At 35.1% G+C, this 19,631-nt stretch overlaps 1 protein-coding gene across 1 annotated transcript in view; it reads right to left on the bottom strand.

The window, feature by feature from the left end:
• The window catches only part of MALRD1 (MAM and LDL receptor class A domain containing 1), a 236,196-nt gene that overhangs the window by 85,227 nt on the left and 131,338 nt on the right, over positions 1 to 19,631 (bottom strand). Inside the window, exon 28 of the mRNA XM_041408374.1 lies at positions 8,230 to 8,410. Within this exon, the coding sequence (XP_041264308.1) occupies positions 8,230 to 8,410 (181 nt within the window). The remainder of the gene's footprint in view (positions 1 to 8,229; positions 8,411 to 19,631) is intronic.

Below are 19,631 nucleotides of genomic sequence, written 5' to 3'. Positions count from 1 at the left end.
TTAATTTGCAAGTTCCACCCTTTGTTTAAAGTGTATTTTATGAAATACACAGTCTCAGAAGGTTTCATTACTCAATTCTGAGATTCAGAAATTATGAAACTCAATTTTCATCAAGTTTTTTCATTTGCTTACCTCAATTGCTCAGTTCTCTTTATGCATGACTTATTATGGAATATTGGAACTGTATTAGCAAACTTATCAATAATGCTTCTCTCCATGGATGACCTTGTGAATCTATTGCAAGGAAAGCTAGATTAAAAGTTTCTGCTCAAGCAAGCGACGTGTAATTTCAAGTAAGGTTCTTTTATAATTTTAAAACCATAGAGAAGTCTCCTCATGGAATAGATCACTCAAAAGGTCAGATTTAATGCAAAGATATGTTTTGACTCCAACATAAACAGTAGATCTAACAAATTATATCGACTCTTAGGAGATATTCTGACCTGTAGACACAAAATTCGGACAAAGGACTTCCCAAAGCTGTTCGAAGCAAGCATTTCTGTGCCTAAGGCCCCCAATAACCTGGAAGAATGAAAAATTTATTCACAGTTCTGGGAATGCAGAACTGCCTCTGGCTCAAGCAATACAAAAGATAAGAAAATTCTCTTTAACTTCTAGTGCTGATATCATGGAGTATATAAATCCACAGGAGACAAGGACAGAAGCTTTTATATTTGATATAGACCAGCTTTGGCATACAGTGTATCAGCAGGATAAGGATCTCATACTCCTGGTGCTCTTATATAGGGATCTGCCATACTTTGCTTAATACCAAAGGACACACGAGGGAACAGCACTGAGGACTGAACAATGAGGGTCTGGTTGTTCTAGGCTTTATCTCTTTAGAATCTTCAAGTGGTAAAAAAGAAAGGGAGAAGTGGAAATAAGGCAAAAATCCTGAGATGCTTTTGCAGAAAATTCTATTTCCCAGTAATTATGAACAGGTTCAACTAGATAAAAGTATCTCCTGAACCAATTTGACATGAGATCTCTACTTCTTCGTCCTTTTCCCCCACCCTCTCTGTCCTCTGTCCTAATTCCAATGTAGAGTTACATTGCACCTCAGAAAGTTCAGATGAATAGATTATTTTTAGAGCTTTTCAATCATATCTGCACTGAAAGTGACTGTCAAACTATGGCTTCCACTGGGATACAGAAGCGATTGATCAAAACGACTCAATCACAGCACTCTCCAGTTATCACAGATATCTTAGAAGCATTTGACATTAATATTTTATTTTTGTAACATGGACTTGTCCTCATGTGGTCCACAGGGGCTGTTGTGACAGACCAATGGAGTAGAGCACATAGTGCAAGCTGCAATTATCTGCAACAAGGTGACACGTCAGGGGTCATTCTTCTAGTACCACCTTTACAGAGAAAGATTGTATGTTAAAAAAAAAAAAAAAAAAAAAAAGACAGAAAGCCCATTCACCTCAACCCTATATATTTTAGTAGCCAAAAAATCCTTCTATTTTAGCCCATTTGAAATAGGTGGAGTCAAAAAATCTACCACTGGATATGAAGAGTAAGCAATATCTGAAGTAAATGTCCAAGTGATGAGATTTTAATTTTATGCTGAAAATCCTAGTTTACAGCCATGTGCTAGCAAACCAAATTATCTCTGGAGTCAGCAACTCTTCAAAAGTTTCCCATGAGATAAACAGAAATCTAAAATGCCACTGAGGTCTCCATGAAAAATGAGATAAAAGTTATTTCTTGTTTAATCTGTGGCATTCCTAATACATCTCTGAGAGCTGCAAAAAGTTGGTGAACAAACTTTTTGTTAAGCTCATGCATTTTTTACATAAGTGTAAACAGAAATCCTAGTTTACAGGTATGTCAATGGCTTCTGAACAATGCAGTATAACCAAGACAATTCTGTGGTTTTCAAGCTGGTCCCATATTTCCCTTTATTCCTTTTTTTTTTTTTTTTTTTTAAAAGAAGGTTGTCAAATGCAAATCTTTCCCCAAACCCAGACTGTAAAAATTAATTTTGTAAAAATTAATTTCTATTTTCCAAATATTTCTAGAAAGTCTCAATATTCAATGCAGTTTAAGCATTTCTGCATAACAGGACTTGTGGAGGAATTCTTGTCTTCCCCCCAGTGTAACTGGCAGCCCTTGCAAGCTGGGTTGAGGGTATTTCCTCCAATCTGTCCTTAGTGTTGCCTTCCTCACTGAGTCCTTCCTACAGGGGCATGCAGAAAAGATTTCCTCTGAAAGGCATCTGTGGCTGATCTTCACATTGTCAAAAGGGAGATTTTTTTTCTTGTCTAGAACCAAATTGTGCATATCTGTACCCTCTGCTGAGTGTAATGAGATCTGGGTTCAGTAAAATTTTCCCTCAAGTGATAAAATACGTTCATGTTAATGTATGTTACACTATGCCAAATTAAGTGAAAGATGCCAAAATTTCTAGACTTCTCAAAATGAGCTTTCTTTCTCTGTAATGAAGGAGATTCAATATATAGCAGAAAATTTTAAATTGATAACTCACAACGAAATCAGAGAATAATTTCCTTGTAAAGGAAAAATCCAAATATTAATCTAACAAAAAATTTATCATTGATTTCACCACATTTACTGAGAAGTTTTAGCCAGGTTGTGCCATTCCAGTGCCCCATGTCAGAATACCCCGACATTGACCTATTTATAAAAACAAGAGAAAGACATAATGAATCATTAAAATATTTGAAAAGAGAAAAAAAAAAAAGAAAATTAAAAAAACCTGGGCATACATTCTGTCTGAACGTCAGTGAATATCCTTAGTGACTAATTTAGGTCTGGCAGCTTTCTCTGTCTGAATTCCCTTCCCTCTCACTTCAGGGCCAGATTTGTACTGAATACTTCTATTATCAGGATTTGAACTTCTCTCAAGTATTTAAGAAGAAGAAACTAAATTCTCCACTAAACATAAAGCTTTGCATGATACAGAGCTGAGGATTCAAAGGAAACACTGGCTTGTTTTAAAAACAAAAAAAGCTGGCCTACATTCACAAACACTAGGATGTTTCAGTTATTGTCTCTCTGATCTGCAAAGCTAGGACAGAATTCTAATAAGAAACTATTTTTCTACTGAGGCTTTCAAAGCTTCTTGTTTATGAGAGCATGGAGGTAAAGTTGTTCAAAGGATTTCAGTACCTTCACACATGGTCTTTGCCATCAACAGTAGGTGAGAAGGAATACAAATATTTGCAGAGGAATACAAAGATATGAGGAGAAAGGGAAAGAAAAATTTTACCGCCAGGAATACAAGCTTTATTATATTTTAAGGAGAGTTTCTGTACAGCTCAATTTGGTGAAGCAATTTCCTATTAATAATTGTGGATTTTTACTTTTCTTTGTTTTAAAAACTAAATATAATTGTAACATTAGAAGAAAAGGTTGTGGAGTCTTATTCCAAGCAGTCGGCTGACAAAGACCACTGGACCTGTAATGATTCTGTCTTATTCCTGGATTTCCATGGCACCGGATTCCCAGACTATGAAAAATTGTATAAAAAAAATAAATAGCAAAATGTTCTAGAAATTTCTGTTAAATTTTAATTCGGATTTATGATTCTCATATTTTCATTTATCTTCCCTTGTTAGTTTTTCAGGTGGTGCCCTGGTATGCCAAAATCAGTATGTATGATGTGGCTGAGCCATGTGCACGTCTGTGCTTATACTTGCTGTTGTGTATCTGAGATTATAAAACTCCTTTTCTTTAAACTACAGATGCACAAAAATCAGACTTCTGGTAACAGCATGCCTGAGAAATTGTGCTCTTGATTCACTATTATGTGACAGTGAACCATCAGCTGGGAAAGCAGATCAATAATGCTTGAAGTGCTCCTTAATGATAGCAGACCACATTATCATGAAGTTAAATGTCATAAGTGTAAAAAATAAATTTGTCATTAGGGATTATTCTGCATGGCCCTCACAGATATTGAGGGTCCTTTTACTTTTTTTTTATACCTTTTTATTTTTTTAATACCTTTATACCTTTTTATTAAGGCAAAAATTGAGACGTTTCGTTTCCAGCCTGCAAATAACCCTATGCATGGTCAAAGTAAATTATTAAAGAGCACAAGAAGTGATGACAGCAAACTCTATTCAGGTCACATAGTCTCAATAAAGTTGTAGAAATAATTATTGAATAAGAAGGTGAAAAAAATATCAATATATCAGCTAATTTAAGGACAATGTTTTTCTAGCTGTGATGTAATTTCACTGTTTTTCATATTTTTTAATTTGACCTGTAAAATAAAATGTATTAGATTTGGAATTTAACCTATTTTTGTTAACGTTGCTTACCCTCTCAAAACCAACTCTTTTATCCCTTTTATTCTATATCTATAGATTTATTTATATAGGTTTTTTTCCTATCTTTGACAATATATCCTAGAGCTCAAATTTCCAACAAACCCACAGTTTCTTCCTGTCCTTCACTTCCATAGAAATTAGTAAGACCTGATGAAAATGAGCCTTGAAGGAAAGGGTCTCAGAAGCTCAGATCATAATAGAGTAATTTGTAGTATTCTACTGATAAAGAAGCTGTTGACAAATTAATTTTAAAAAGGAAATAGTGAAAAGCTTCTCTGTAATCAGTTGAAAATCCTCATATAGAATGAGCTATGTAAATCACAGCTATGTAAGTGAAGAGCAAAGAATCCACCTCAGTGCAGATACTCTTATGATGTATACAGATTATAAGATACTGCATGGAAGCAAGCTGAAGGAAAAGACATGTAAAATAAAATAAGTATTTAGATATATTAAACAATTATATAACCATTGAATATTACCATACTGCAGAAAACAGATCTAATATTCACATGTAAAATATCGCATGGGCTGCCTATCTCTTCCCTTTTCACTGTCTCAATTTGAGTACATAATTTTGGCAAAGAGGAAATTTTATTGTGCTGACTGTACACCATGTTCTAGGAATACCATTCAGCAGCTTCCAAAAGGACAGTCTGTGAGGAGGAGGCTATCCCAAAATATTTGAAAGCTCCAGAATTGCTTTTACTTTAGTTTTCACCACTAAATGCTGTCTGCTGAGAAGCAGCTAAATATATGAATTTTCCCCCCATGCAATTTAAGGCATTCTCATTTGAACTCCATTCTGTTTATTTTAAACCTGTTTTCAAGATTTAATTATTTTCAATCTCCTAGTTTTTTCTGTGCATATTTCACTGTTTATGTAATTAACACATCCAGAATACCCATAATATGTAAGATTTTAGTTTAACAAAATAAGACCAAGTAGAATATACAAATGCAGCTTCAGTTGCCCTAGAGGACCCTTGTCATATGTCTAGCCCAGCAATTCTATAGCTACAAACACAGAACATGGGTAAGTGCTGTAAATCAAGTAATTTTGTTGGTCATAAACCCCTGTTCCCCATCTGCTTTGTATGCTGCTCTTCTTTTTGAGTTTGGCCACAGTAAGATTGTGTTTGCTGACTTTTGGCTTTGTTATGACAGACACAATAAAACTGTGAACTCTGTGCTGCAAAAAGCACAATCTGTACATGACATGCTTTCTCTATCCTGAATGCCCCAGGCTTGGGTCAGGTGGGAAATGTTAATTCTGAGAAACTGGCAAAATGTATTTTGCTTGTTTGTTCTACACAGGTAAAGAATCAATAACAACAAAAATGAGAAAGGTCAGACCAGGCTCCTTCATGTCATCATGCCAACAGGAAGGTCAGCATACCAAAAGGCTTGAGAAAATTAAGCAAGCAGGTATCAGCTTGTGGAGTAGAAGGCAAACAATATGCAGAGTGCAGAGCTGATGTGAAAGGCACTAAATTATTCCCTTTTAGCTTTGGTTTGAGGCTAAGCATCCTTGTACAGATAAATCGGGGGTAGAGGTGGGGTGAGATGTGGTGAGGTGTGGGTTGTTTTTTTAGGTTTTGTTTGTTTTGCTTATTTTACAGGCATGCATGTTCACAGATGAACACAGATACCGCTGAAAAGAGAACAAACGATTGGCCTCTGATTCTGCTGGGAAGCAAAGGCATAAGCATAAACACATTCCCACAGGATACATACTCCTAAACTTTAATGATAACCCTGCTGTACCTAGCATACACTACCAGAGATGCTGTAAGGAAATGATTCCTGAGTGTATAAAGACTGTACCCTAATAGAATGCAAAAGCAAGGACCGCGCAAGTTACAACTCTATAAAGGATCAGCATCTTGGGTCTCCAGCTTTCTTAAATCAATCTTAAAAAAAATTGTATTGCAAATTAAGCTTCAATTGTACATATCAAACTTCTGAGAGAAAAGCCTCCTCTGAATCATCTGTCTTCATAAACCATAATTTTCTGCAAAATACCCAGGAATATGACTATGCTGAAGCTGTATGGGAAAGCAGTTGGAGCACTTGGTGCAACTGCTTTCCCAATAGAGCTTCTTCCTGAAGCAATGCTGTAAAACAAATAGCTGCTATAAAGTAATAAACCAAGTTACTTCCTGATCTGTTTCACTGCAAAGGTATTTTAATGCAAGACTTGTTATAAAACACTGTTAACATTCAGATTTGTAGGGTCATAGACTAAAGCCAATGTAAATTTCAGCAACCTTAACATTTAAGAGATTGAGGATCCTTCATCTGACAGCTTTCCAAATCCTTATTGAAACAACTTCCATCCTTGCAATGACAACTCTGGAATATTTCCAGTTATGCTTATATGATGTCATTTTTCACGTTGTTATATAACATGTGGACTTAAGGATAAGAAGAAATATTTTTACACTATATTAAGACATGTTGATACATATCTTTATGAACTTAAAAGAGTTATTACTTCTTCCTTAAGAAAATAAAATCTATTTTAATTTGCTAAATATCTTCATTAATCTGATTGTGAAATTAAGTGTCTAATTTGTTGTAGCTCCAAAACTGAACAGAATCCCAGAAGTGTGGTTTAACTAGACCCCACTGGTATGAATTAATACATGTGAACACAACTGGCAACAAATTGCAAAAGTCAATCATCTACTTTGTTATTCAGTATGATAAATATTGACTTACCATCTCCTACCAGGGCATCCTTACCTATTTACCTTTATTTTTTGGAGAACAATCACATGCATAGCAATGAGGACAATGAAACACTTAAAAGAAGACAAGGGGCTCAGTAATGCTCATGTGTTTTTAGAGCTTTTAAGAGTACATCTTCTTTGGAGTTTTATTACAGTGCAATTCTGAAGAAGGTTCCAGATTGTATCACATTTCCATTCTTTGAATTATACAGCAATTTCTAAATGCAAACCCTTCTTTTTTAGATGAAACTAGATCAAGAGGTGTTCTTCAGAAGTTCATTTTTCATACTTCCATTGATGATGGGCATTCAGCCTATGGCAGGAGATTAAAGCTTGCTCAAACAAGTACCACAAAACTCATACAGTGTTGATATATGGCATCAGCATCTCACTTAACAAAATCACTTATGTTGTGTCACACTGTTTCCAATGAGATATAAAGACCACATACTTTCCTGAGAGAAGTCATGGTCTACCTACTCAGTATTTATCTTGGTTTTAGCGGTTTCTTTTTTACTGTTTGTTGGGTGGTTTGTTGGGGATTTTTTGGTGGGTGCATTTTTTGGGGTTTTTTTGGTTGTTTTGTTGTTGTAGCTGTTGCTGTTGCTTTTGTTATTTTTAATAAGGGCAAACTGTTCTTATTTTAGCCTATGTCCACAGAGATATGAATTAAAAAGAGTGCTCTGTGAAGGAATCAAAACTTTTATTTTGCTGACCTTAACACTTCAGCTGAACTGGGAAAAACAATATTGATAAAGGTTCATTTGTAGTCTTCACTTATTTTTATGGCAAGACACTTTATAATAAAACACAGAGGCCACAGGTTTCCTGTAATATAATCTGACACAATTTATGAAATTGTTATATACAACATCACAGACTCAATAACTTACCAACAGATTAAAGAAGGAAAGTCAAAACTTACTCAAAACACAATAAATAAAGGAAACAAAACCTTAGTAATTTCTTGGATTTATCTGCCATAATTTAGTGTGAGAACACTGCACGAATGTATGTGTAGAAGAGAGTGTTAAAGTTACACGAGCAGAAACAATTTATTCATAACATATTTATGAGCAGTGAAATTATGATGATAACAGTAAAATTATGATGTATTTAAAAATGAACAAGAAGTTCCTACATCTCATGTAGCATCCCTCTAGAAATTTTCTTCATGAACTTACTTGTGGTGCAGTTGTGGAACTCTATGTCATCTATTGCTGCTCCTCCTCCCAGGTCTCCGGTACGAATGCCTTCAAAGATAATTTCAAAATTCCTTAGCTTCCCCAAGTGTAACTTGACTTTGTTCCACATGCCACCATGAGTTCCTGATTCACTCCATATTTTCACAATTCCATCATCAGTCTGAAATGTGAATAAATTTTATATAGTAAAATGCATGTATGTATACATTATCAAATACAAATTTTGGGGAAAAAACCCAAAACAAACAAAACCGAAAGAAGACTAGAAGTTGCCCATGCAGTTGTGTCAAGAATTGGCAAAGAGATTCTTTCCTAGAATAATAGAAAAGTTAGTGAAATTAGATGAGTACTGGGCAAATAACAACCATCAGTAGCAGGCAAAATCTCAGTAGAGGAATTACTTTGTGTGCGATTGAACTGCAAAAGCATCCATTTATTTAGAGTTGTATTTAACTTTATACAAAACTGTTCTTTGTTTTTAGAATGTATTACTGGATGCAAGGCTACTCTACCATTTTAAATTGTATCCATCTATCTTCAAAAAGTTGTGACAGTGGTACTAAAGGGGAGGGAAAACTAACAAATATGCGATAATCATAGATTTATTATAGCTTATTTGAAGGTAAATAAGAATACTCTGACTCACAAGTACAGTAATATATTTCAAACCTTTTCTTTAGACCTCTTATCATGCTACCTATCTGGCAAGTCAGAAGCAAACATGCTTCATTTTATAATAGTAGTGTTAGAATGCAGATGCACCAATTTTCCTTGCTGTGAAGGGATGATGCATATATACGATGACATCAAAAGGAAATATTTGCATAAGTTTTGTATATGTCTGAATCTATTTTTCTTTGTGACTGTCTGACTAACCATCTAAACTGTAAATGAGAATTTTTTTTCCTACTATTTTCTTAGCAAAAGCCATTAGTACTCCAGCTGTGGTTAAGAAAAACACTGTGAGATGCATCAAGCAGCTAAATATAATGCATAACAAAGGTTCTAAGACTGTAGTACATGAACAAGCAAAATCTAAGGAAGATAGAGACAGCAGTAAAATAGACAGGGAAGAAAATTAATTACATTTCTTTATCCATGGTGAACCTGTTAGATCAGATTTATGTTAATGTCTTATGCATATTTATGATGAGAAAATGAATCTTGGTGCTTAAGCTATTGTATTCTGAATAAGAGAGTGCAGACAAGCATGCACACAAATATTACATTAGTTTGTGAATCAGGGAACTCACAGAATTGTTGATATCTTTTAGAAGGAGGTCCCTAGACCTAACACAGCATAGAGACACTTGAAGTGTTGCTTGGCAAGGGTATTCTTGAAAATCATAATGAACAGTAGCGGAACTTTTGAAAACAATGGCAACTTTACTTTAAAATGCTAAACAGGAAAGAAAAGGACAGGGGTGACTTTCCATAACTTTGTGTAAAGTCGTAGATATCCAGCAGAATAAATCAATTTCTGCACATAACTAATGCTGTTCAACCAGGGGTGATAGCAGCCCTTTCTGAGTCATGATGTCTGAGCACACAAGCACCTACAGATGCAAGTTTAGGCATTGCTTCATCAGTGATGTCTCATTTGTTTAAAGCCAATGACACAGTCCATTAAAGTGAAAACAATATAACAGGACCTTAGTAGTGCGTTGCACCACTAATTCCAGAGTTGATGACAATAGCTAATGATGCTCTTAATGAATTTCTCCCAGTGAGACTCCTAACTCTATGTGCCATCACATCAGCAGTCCATTCTTCTAACAGGGTCATAGCACCATAGATCATCTCAAGTTGAAGGGGACCCATCATGATTTTCAAGTTCAACTCCTTACTTCTTTCAAACTTTTTAAAACTAAACCATGACCAAGATTGTCATCCAGATGCTCCTAGAACTCAGACATGCTTCTTGCTGTCATCATCTCCCTGTGGAGCCTGTTCCAGGAACCGACCACCCTCCCAGTGAAGAAGCCCCTTTTGGGCCTATAATCAGTGTAACTAAGGGGTACTGGAATCAGCATGAGAGTAAGACCTTTTGTAAAACTTTTATGTACATTTCAGTATAGAAACACAGCTTAGAGGGCTCTGTATTAACACTGAGCTCAAAAAGGGTAGATACAGGAATTGAAGCTGATTTCAAAAGTGGTAAAACAGAGTGGCAAATCTATTTTAAACTTACACCTATTGTTCTTGTTCATCAATAACTTAACTTATTTCAATAGCTCAGCTACATCTATTCCATTGATTCAGATATTTTTGAGCAGCCTCCAGGAGAGTATTTTTTATTATTGGGTTAGTATCTTTAGTCTGCAAACACCTTTCACCTATTCTTGACGTGAATAAAAAGGATCATTATGATGAGTTACATTTGGCCTGTTGTATTTTCCAGCTTTAGAAAATATGCACTTTTGAACATTTTATCCATTTGTTGTATATGGACCCTCTTCTCTCTGCACTTGACAACTGTTTGGAAAACAAAAAATTTTTATTAATATTTTCATAATAAATCACTGATTAATTTTACAAAAGTAGCTCAGTGCTGTGTATTAGTGGTGAATTTAGGAAACTTAAAATGAAGTAGATTAAAATAATGCTGAATGATAAGGGACTTGCCAATTATTCATGCATTTGAGCATGATAGAAAAATTGAAAAACTTTTTCTATCTGAACATTAAGCCCCAAATCTATCACAAAATTAGATGTATTTAAGATTGAATGTATGGAGATAGCTGGATCTTTTTAAAATACACAGAGATAAGAATTTATATAAAATCTGGAGGTGTTAGATGTTACACATTTATCCAGAATATGAGCCTCATGTCTGCTGCTAGCTAGAATTTGATTGATTTCACATTACATTTAATTGCATGACATTCTGTTCAGACTAACGCTGTGTTTATCACATTGATTTTTGAGTAAAAGATGCTACAAGTAACAAGTGATGGGGATCATATATTTCTTTAGAAATAGCCACATGAAAATATTGTAGCAATCAATTTCTATATGGTATCATAGCCATAACATATCTAATCTTTATGCAATTATAGGCACAGGGGAATTTTTTATACAGTAAGACACTGACTTTTTTTTTTGATAGAAGAATTTTTCCAGATGGAAACTTTATGGCAGTCTCCTTGCACTTCACAAGTTACTGAATATGAGTACACAAATAAAATGCAGAAGAGACATCTCCCTTCTTGTCTGGGTTCCACAGACAAAAGGAGTTCCCACACCACAGTAGAACTTCATAAAGCATGACAGGCTGATTTTTCACTTGCTCAGCTACAGCTCTACACACCAAAATGGAAAGCATCCTCACCCCCTGCATAGCTGTATGAAGGTTGTTCCAATGCAGAGTGCAAAGTCCCTTCAAAGGCATTGGCCCTGCACATTGTCTGCATCAAACATCCGAGTGGAGGTGGGAAAGGCAGAGACAAGCAGTAAACTTGGCTTTCCTCCCCTCCCCAACCCAGGGAGTGAGGCTGGCTTGGCTCAGGGCTGCGAGATGTACACTTCTGGATGCATGTTTGGCATGAGAGGATCATCTCTTCGCAGCTTTGCAGATTCCGTTTCATGAATTATTGTTTTGTTTTCTGCATTCTCCAACTTTTTAATCTGTCTTGTGCTTTGGCATTTCTTTCATATCTTTGGAATGTGTTTGCTTCTAAAACAAACACAAATATGGCCTGAGGTGGATAAAAAATTTTTTCTGTGCTTTCACCTGCCCATTGCATCCAGAAATCTTTCTATCGCTTCCACTCTTGTTTGCATATATTAACGTAAAGGGGAGATGTGTAAAAGAGATATATGACAAGCAGAAATAGTCTCAGCGTAGAGGAGGCTGGAGGTCACAATGTCACCTGTTTTCTGCTTTTAAGAGGCAATTCTTTTGCTGAGACCTGCTCATGTTGAGTGTAGATTTCTATTCAGCCTGGGTTGACTGCAGGCTGTTGGTCAGGGCAGGAATCTCATTTTCCTGCTACTCCTCAAGACTTTAGGTGCATGTAGGCTTTATGCAGACAGAAATTGTTAAAGAGATTGTTGGTCATACTTTAAGTTTTACAGCATGACTGGACCAGAGGATGCAATAGAACATCCTAGATTTGCATGAGTATTTCTACTTTATATGTATATATATACATATATATGTGTGTGTGTGTGTTTGTGTGTGTATACATGTACTCTTTTTTATATATATATATATAAGCATATATATATATATATATATATATTTCCCGGTATATGGCTTGCTATTTATCAATGCAGAATATTACCACGCAATACTACCAAAAAAAAAAAAAAAAAAAAAAAAAAAAAAAAAGCTCCAGAAATTTCCCCAGAACATAATTTTTACAACCTCTTTTGTAATTCTTCACTTTTTAATTCCCTAAACTCAACCTGGGAAATTCCAAGAGTTCAATGTTATTTCCAGATCAAGTAAAAAAATTGTCACTTCCCAAAAATACACAGTAAGACTGCTAAAAACAGATGGTGTTTTCATTTAAGGCTTTGGAAAGTTATTATTAATTGCACATCACTGCCCTCTGTGGGTTGAACATAGTGAAAGGTCAGGCTGAGGTGAGGAGATATCATGAAAGAAAATTTGACAGTAAAGGGCATATTTTTATATTGATTTGCAGCTGTGGGTCCTAGACTTCCACTGGCACATTATGCTGAGTAATAAACACTCTCAGAAAATGGCAGAATTACTTCTAAAAAGGCCACAACCTGTTTAGATCTGTAGGTCTGTATGCCCAGCCCCACTGGAAAATTCATATTCATATTCAGAGAATTTTTATCTGATTTCTGATGGTCTGAGGGGAATTCTTTTTTAATGATTTCATTCCTTTGCAATTCAGAATCTTCCTCATGCTTGTCTTCATCTGAAGGACAATCTAAAGTGTTTATAGCCTCTCTTTTGAGTGCTTCAAGGGGAAAGGTGCAACTAACTTGGCTCAATATCCTCATTAATCCACCTGAGGATAGTAAGAATAAAGGAGAGGAAGGATTTATTTTTGTCTTAGAATTCCTTTTATTTTGTGGCTGAGTTTAATATTTTTTCTATCCATCAGAGACCACCATTATTCTCAAGGCTACATTTCTAACAGAGTCAGAACAATATTAGGAACTGACTCCAAAGCATTCACAAGCAGTATGTGATTTTCCATTACAAGATACTGCAAAGAACTTCCTGTGAATACACTTGCTTTCTGAGTGATACAGTAGGTATTCCAGATGCAATTATAAAGATTTTTCTATGAAGAAATCTTTCTAGTTGCATCTGCAATGAAACAGCAATGAAACACAGATTTTGTTCTTGATCTGTATACCTTTCCTTCTATTCATATTCCAAGCTGGGTTCAAAACATTTTCCTGGTTCATTCCCATCAGATATTTATTTCAGCAGAGCAACAGGAAATGAAGCAGAGCTTACCAAATGGATGGAGGCAATGAAAACATTTCTTAAATATTCCTGGACTCTTCAACCCAAATATACTTGAGGGCTTTTTAATCAGAGACAGAATATTTTCAAATGATTCATAAAAACCCAAAAAAAATATTAAATGTTCATTTTTAATACCTTAAAAATAGTTTCCAGATTAACTGTATCAAAAGACTCCCCTTTCTAAATCACCTTTCAGACTTTTTAGAGAAGTAAAGCTCTTTTTACATACTTTTATAAAAAATTAGGAAAAACATCTCTGCTTTCAGTTTGCTCTGAAAACAGTATCTTCCTGACAATCTTCGATGATCCAGATTCTTTTAAATATTATATAGGTTATGCAAAGCACAGAAAAATAATATAGAATGAGCATAATGTGACTTTAACTGTCGTTATTCTTTTCTCCAGTTTTGGATCCATTGTAATCCCTCTGTTTTACAAGAGTATTTCAGGAGGGCAATTTACTTTTCAGGCATTTATTCTTGGTTTAGGATGAAATGTATTTCCATGGTGTGCAAATAAAGTTAATTAATAAACCTGGTTTTAATGAAGTTTTACTTTTCCTTGGTATAGTAACATTATTAAAGTCTTTTCATGGCTGACCAAGTAGTTTAAAAATGAAATATTCCATGATGAGCTGTATTCCTTCCCTGCTTCTTCCTTTTCTCAGCAAGGAGTGGAGTGCAGTCCTAAGTGCTGCATGCACATCACAGGAACAGGAGGCAGTAAGAAGAAAAGTCACAGCTTTTCCTTATTTGTCCATAATTTAAAGACCTTGTCCATGAATTTGCATTTCCCCAAGTCACAGAACAATTAATATCTTTGCTGACACTTCTAAAATCATCTATCTACTTATTTGGGTTTCATTGCTTGAGAGTGAGTCCTATTTGAAGAAGGCTCTGAGCATCTTCCTTATAGATTTGCTACCTCTGCACACAGAATACGTGCTTAATTTAAAGATCTCACTTCCTAAACTTTAGTCTCTCATAAGTAGCTGGAAACAAAAATGCATTAAAATACAATAAAACTGAAAACTGATGCTGAATAGCAAAATCTCTTAAAAAACCAAAAATATTTTGTCTCCTTCATCTGGTGTTATATTCACAGTATGAGAGGTTCCATTTTTTTTCATTTCTCACTGATTTTCTCTAAAACACTGTTCTACTTGAAAACAGTAAATTAACCATACAGAGTTTGATCTTATATTTCATTCAAGCAGACAAAGCTCCACATGAGCTAAATGGTCAGGACTATGAAATGATCAAACTTGTTTAAATGAGTCAAAAAATGCACTGAAACCGATGTTTGTTCACCCAAGACTTCAAATTCAACCTAACATTTTCCTTTTGGTCGTCTTCCCTATTTTTTTTGTCTTGTTTCTTCTTTTCGCGCTTCTATCTTTCCTTCACAGTGACACAAAGGAAAATGGGAGCAGCCAACAAGGCCATGAAGACGTGAGCTATGAGCGAGCACGTGTGTCCTCTGGCACAGCTGTCAATCACCAGTCTGACAACAATTCCATACAAACAGCTCAGTTAAACAGCACTAGGTAAAATAACCCCTCTACCTTGTTTTACAGAAAGGCACATACTTGGCATTTTATGGGCAAGGTTGATAAGTGCATGCTAACAAACCAAACAAAACATTCCTACATGTTGTTTTTAATAATGTAGGAAAATCTGGGCACAGTAGTAGTTATTTATTACCCTGCTCTTAGCTAATGTTTTGAAAATTTGTCGCTCCTATTAAATAATTCTTGTGGTTAGTATTACTTCTACATTTAGAAAATTGCTGCTAATTATCTGAACGTTGAAGCTCTGCATTAAACACGTAATTCCAAAATTATTGAGTCTTCCTAGAACAGCTTTGAGAGAAATAGAAACTATTTCAATGTAGGAAGAGATTTTAAACTTAAAATTTATCTTCCATTACTAAGCTGAAGGATACTGCACAATGCTCACTATGGGATTCTGAATTTTTCAGCAAATAGAGATAGCAGAAATGAAGAAATAAAATCAAAAAAGTAGGCAAGAAAACTGCAAGAATCTACAAAGTAGTATTTCCAAAAGGCAGGGACAGATTAGGGACAAGTATGCAATAGGGTGATTTTTACTTTAGGAATAGGATACTGATGAGCTTACTCAAGCTCCAGTGACTTAAATGAGAATTCATGATGCTCAGCAATGAGAAGAATGCATTAAAAATCCAAAAATTTTCAGTGTTATATTATGGTAGGAACCAGGCAAGCTATTTAGTATGTCTCTATCTTCAATAAAAAGCATTCTAAAAAGGAAGCATGAAGCTGATCAAATGACATGTTGGAGAAATTATTTTATCCAGGCAACATATACACACACTACCTATGTACATCAGCATGCATGAAAATTTGGCTCCACTTTTAAGGACAACTTACAAAAATAACACAAAAAATTGATTTTTCACAATGCATTATAGACAGAAGGAAAACAGCAAGATGAAACAATGATATTTCAGCTTTCAAGCCTTGTATTAGAGTCTGTGTGTATTAGTCTCAGTAGATTTTCATAATAAGAGTTAATGACAAAACCCATCCAGCCAACCCTTTAATTTCCTCCTTTGTGTAATGTTTTAAGATGATTTTCATTCTCTGAAATATCTTTTCCCCAATTTTAATTTCCTAAATTAACATCACTATAATAAAAGACTACATATTTCAACAAAGAAAACCCCATGCATTCTAATGAAAAAAGCTAGATAAATAAGTGTACTGCAGATAAAATTCTTTTTTTTTTTTTTTTTTTTTTTTAATGCACCTGTTTTATTTGGAATTCTGGAATCTCAGTGAATTCCTCCAGAGCATCAAAAGGCATCAGCACCTCACCCTACCATGGGTGCCAGCACTTGCAATATTTCTAGAAGTAAAATTCTGAAATAGTAAGACTCTTTTTTTTTTAATTGCCCAAAGTTGAGTAATTGTTGAGTTGAGAAAAGACAACTTAAAAGATGCTTCGATAAAAAGTGATTGGTAATTCACCTGGAGACAGCAGTTTGTTTCAAGCAGGTACACATTGCAAGGAATGACAAATAAATGGCTTGTTAAAAAAAAGATAAAGTTACACTTTAAACCCACTTATTTTGGAAATCTATAATGGGAAGGCAAGAATAATTTGTTGTTTTTCCTTAAATTAGTCTGTGTAGTTCACTTTCTTATAACTTAGATTTACCCTGTCACAACTATTAAATCTAATAGATATCATTATACCCAGCTTTCATTTATAATCAAGCAAACTTTCTGACATTTGTGTCCCTTTACATTCCCATGGTAGTATTTCCATCAAATATATTTCTATGTGCTTAGGCTCTTAAAAAATATATCTTCATTTCATATGTTATCCTTACCAATTAGAAGAGAGAAATAAAGCAACTCACTGTAAAAGAGGATTCATTAGGTACTTTGTACTACTTCATCCTCTCCTCATTTCCTCACCATCCCCCCAGCCCTTTCTTCTCCTCAAATGCATATATTTCTTCTTAATTTCCTGTCATAATCCACCTTTGTTTGATTTTGGGGTTTAGGTAGCTTAAGGGATACAATTTTGATTGCTTGGATTACATTTTTTTTTCTTTCTGTTGCTAAGGCTAAGTAACAGTAAGCATCAAAGCCACTTTATAAGACCATTAGCATTTCGAGCAACTTAGTTCTGTTTTGTCTCAAACCTTGTTACACCTTTGTTTTAATCATATTTTACAGGTCTCTTTGGAATGTTCCCCTCTCAGAGTTGAGGTAACTGCAAATTTGTGGAAAAGCAAAGCTTTCAAGTTTGAGAAATAATGAGTTACCAAAATTCTAAGATTCTGAACAACTGTTACTGCCCTCCATAGTGCCAAACAAGGCCAGTGTGCAAAATGCTGTGCAATTATAGTTTTTATGGATTAAAAAAAGTAACCTCCTTACTTCTATGCACTACGTACACAAATGCAGATCATACAGAGTAACAGATGTAACAGAACAGTTTATGAATCAAGATCATAATAACCATGTTTTGCAGACATGAGGAAAATTCAAATCTGTCATGTTTTTTCTCCTGTAGGGAATACTTCGAATACCATACTGAAAGATGGGAGGCAAAAGTCACTTATTAATTTTTTTTCCCCCCATTATTTTTTTCTTTATCAGTTTGGATATGGACTGCGAGAAGGAACCCAAGTGTCTGAGTAGGAGGTGCATATCTCTAATAACTCCAGAACCAGTGGTGGCATCCATGCTGCATCTTGACCTCAGAGCACCCAAGAGGAAGGAGGATGGTGAGGCACAGCCCCCTGAGTGCCTGGGAAAGGCTGTGTGCACAGCCAGCCACAACTGGGACTTGGGTAAAACTCACACCTCAGCTCTGCAGAGCAGAGCAGACACTGCCAGGGAGTGCTTGTCCAGCATGTCTTTGGGAGAAAAAGGGTGGTGGAGGACCTTTCCTTTCACATGTCATGGATCAAAGTACTGTTGAGTGACACAGTGGGCAGGCAGGACACAAGCTGTGCTGGCAGGACAACTTCTCTCCTCTGACACTTTGACAGATACTTGCTAAGGTCAGAGGCATTCTATTCACAGTGTCACTGTGTTTACAAGATCAGTTCCACAAAGTGGGAATTATGGAATCAGCCTGCATGAAAGTCCTCTCAGCTCTTCAAAATCTGAAGATTTGTGCATGAAGAATTAAAGAATTATCACTACAGCTGTCTTGTAAAATCAACAGCCCCAAGGCAAACCCAATTCATCTGAATAAAGCATTTGGAATCTTCCAGAGATTTTGTTTGTTTTAGTCAATATTTCAATTTGGCAATTCACCTGTAATAACATTTTGATTCTCTGTGTAATACTGTGTGGAAGAAGTAGGAAAACATATCTTTACAGAAATTCTGGTGAGAGAAAAAGAAAATAAAATTTGATAAAATAAAGGAAAAATAAGTATATATCTCTGATGTAAATAAAATGTATTTAGGAAAAGTAAGGTTCTTTCATACAGGACAATATAATTAAAAGATTAGCAATAATTTTAAGGCTGACAATAGTAATTTTTAGTTCTTGTACACTGTCATTGAAACATATAAGGTTTTAATAAATATTTAATCTGTCACGGCTTCAAAGTGGCAAATCTGCAAGACAAGGATTGACATGAATATTCCCTAATAATCATCAAAATATATCATATGCTTTTTCAGATGTATGAGAGAGTGATTAATGTCAGTCGGGTGTCATTCCTACTTCGATGCAGTGGGATGTTCTCTGGGATATAACTGTATTTCTCTCTTTGTGATATCTACTATACAGCCTATTTGTATTCTGTTGGAATATTCTTTTCAATTCAATCATAGCTTTTGGGCTTGTAGAAATATAGAACAGATCCTCTGGGATATTAGATGAACTGGACAGCCTCAGGGGACCCAAAACATCGAGGCTGAAAAAAAATAGTAAGTTCTTTATATAGTCAAAACTCAATTAAGTATTTTAAGCTTCACTGTATTGACCCTGGATAAATGAGACATCTTTAAGAGAAATGTTTAAGTCCTGTCTCTATAACATCTAATGAATACAACTATTTATCCCTTAGAGAATGCCAAGGAACCAGATATTTGATTTAATTTTTTAATCTGCAGTTATGAAATATATTCCTTAAAAATTGAGGGCTCTTATAACTGACAGATAGTCCTGTAATAAAACACTTCTCTATTCAATGGCCACCACCAAGTATGTCGAAGGAAAAATGAAGTTATAAATATGTAAATATACATAGCATTGTAGGGATGTACAAGACAAAATTTGCAGAGAGATTCACGAGATCTTGGTATTTGCATTGCCAGCAGAGATACTAAAAATTTAAGTAAGCATATGGCAACATTTACTGATATATTACAAATTCAAATATTTGTCCAACATTCCTGACAGTACCCA

Source organism: Onychostruthus taczanowskii, unplaced genomic scaffold, assembly GCF_017590055.1.
Source record: "Onychostruthus taczanowskii isolate IOZ18803 unplaced genomic scaffold, ASM1759005v1 scaffold3, whole genome shotgun sequence".
Lineage (NCBI taxonomy): Eukaryota > Metazoa > Chordata > Aves > Passeriformes > Passeridae > Onychostruthus > Onychostruthus taczanowskii.
Note: the sequence above shows the minus strand (reverse complement) of the source record. Positions and strands in the feature narration are given on the sequence as shown.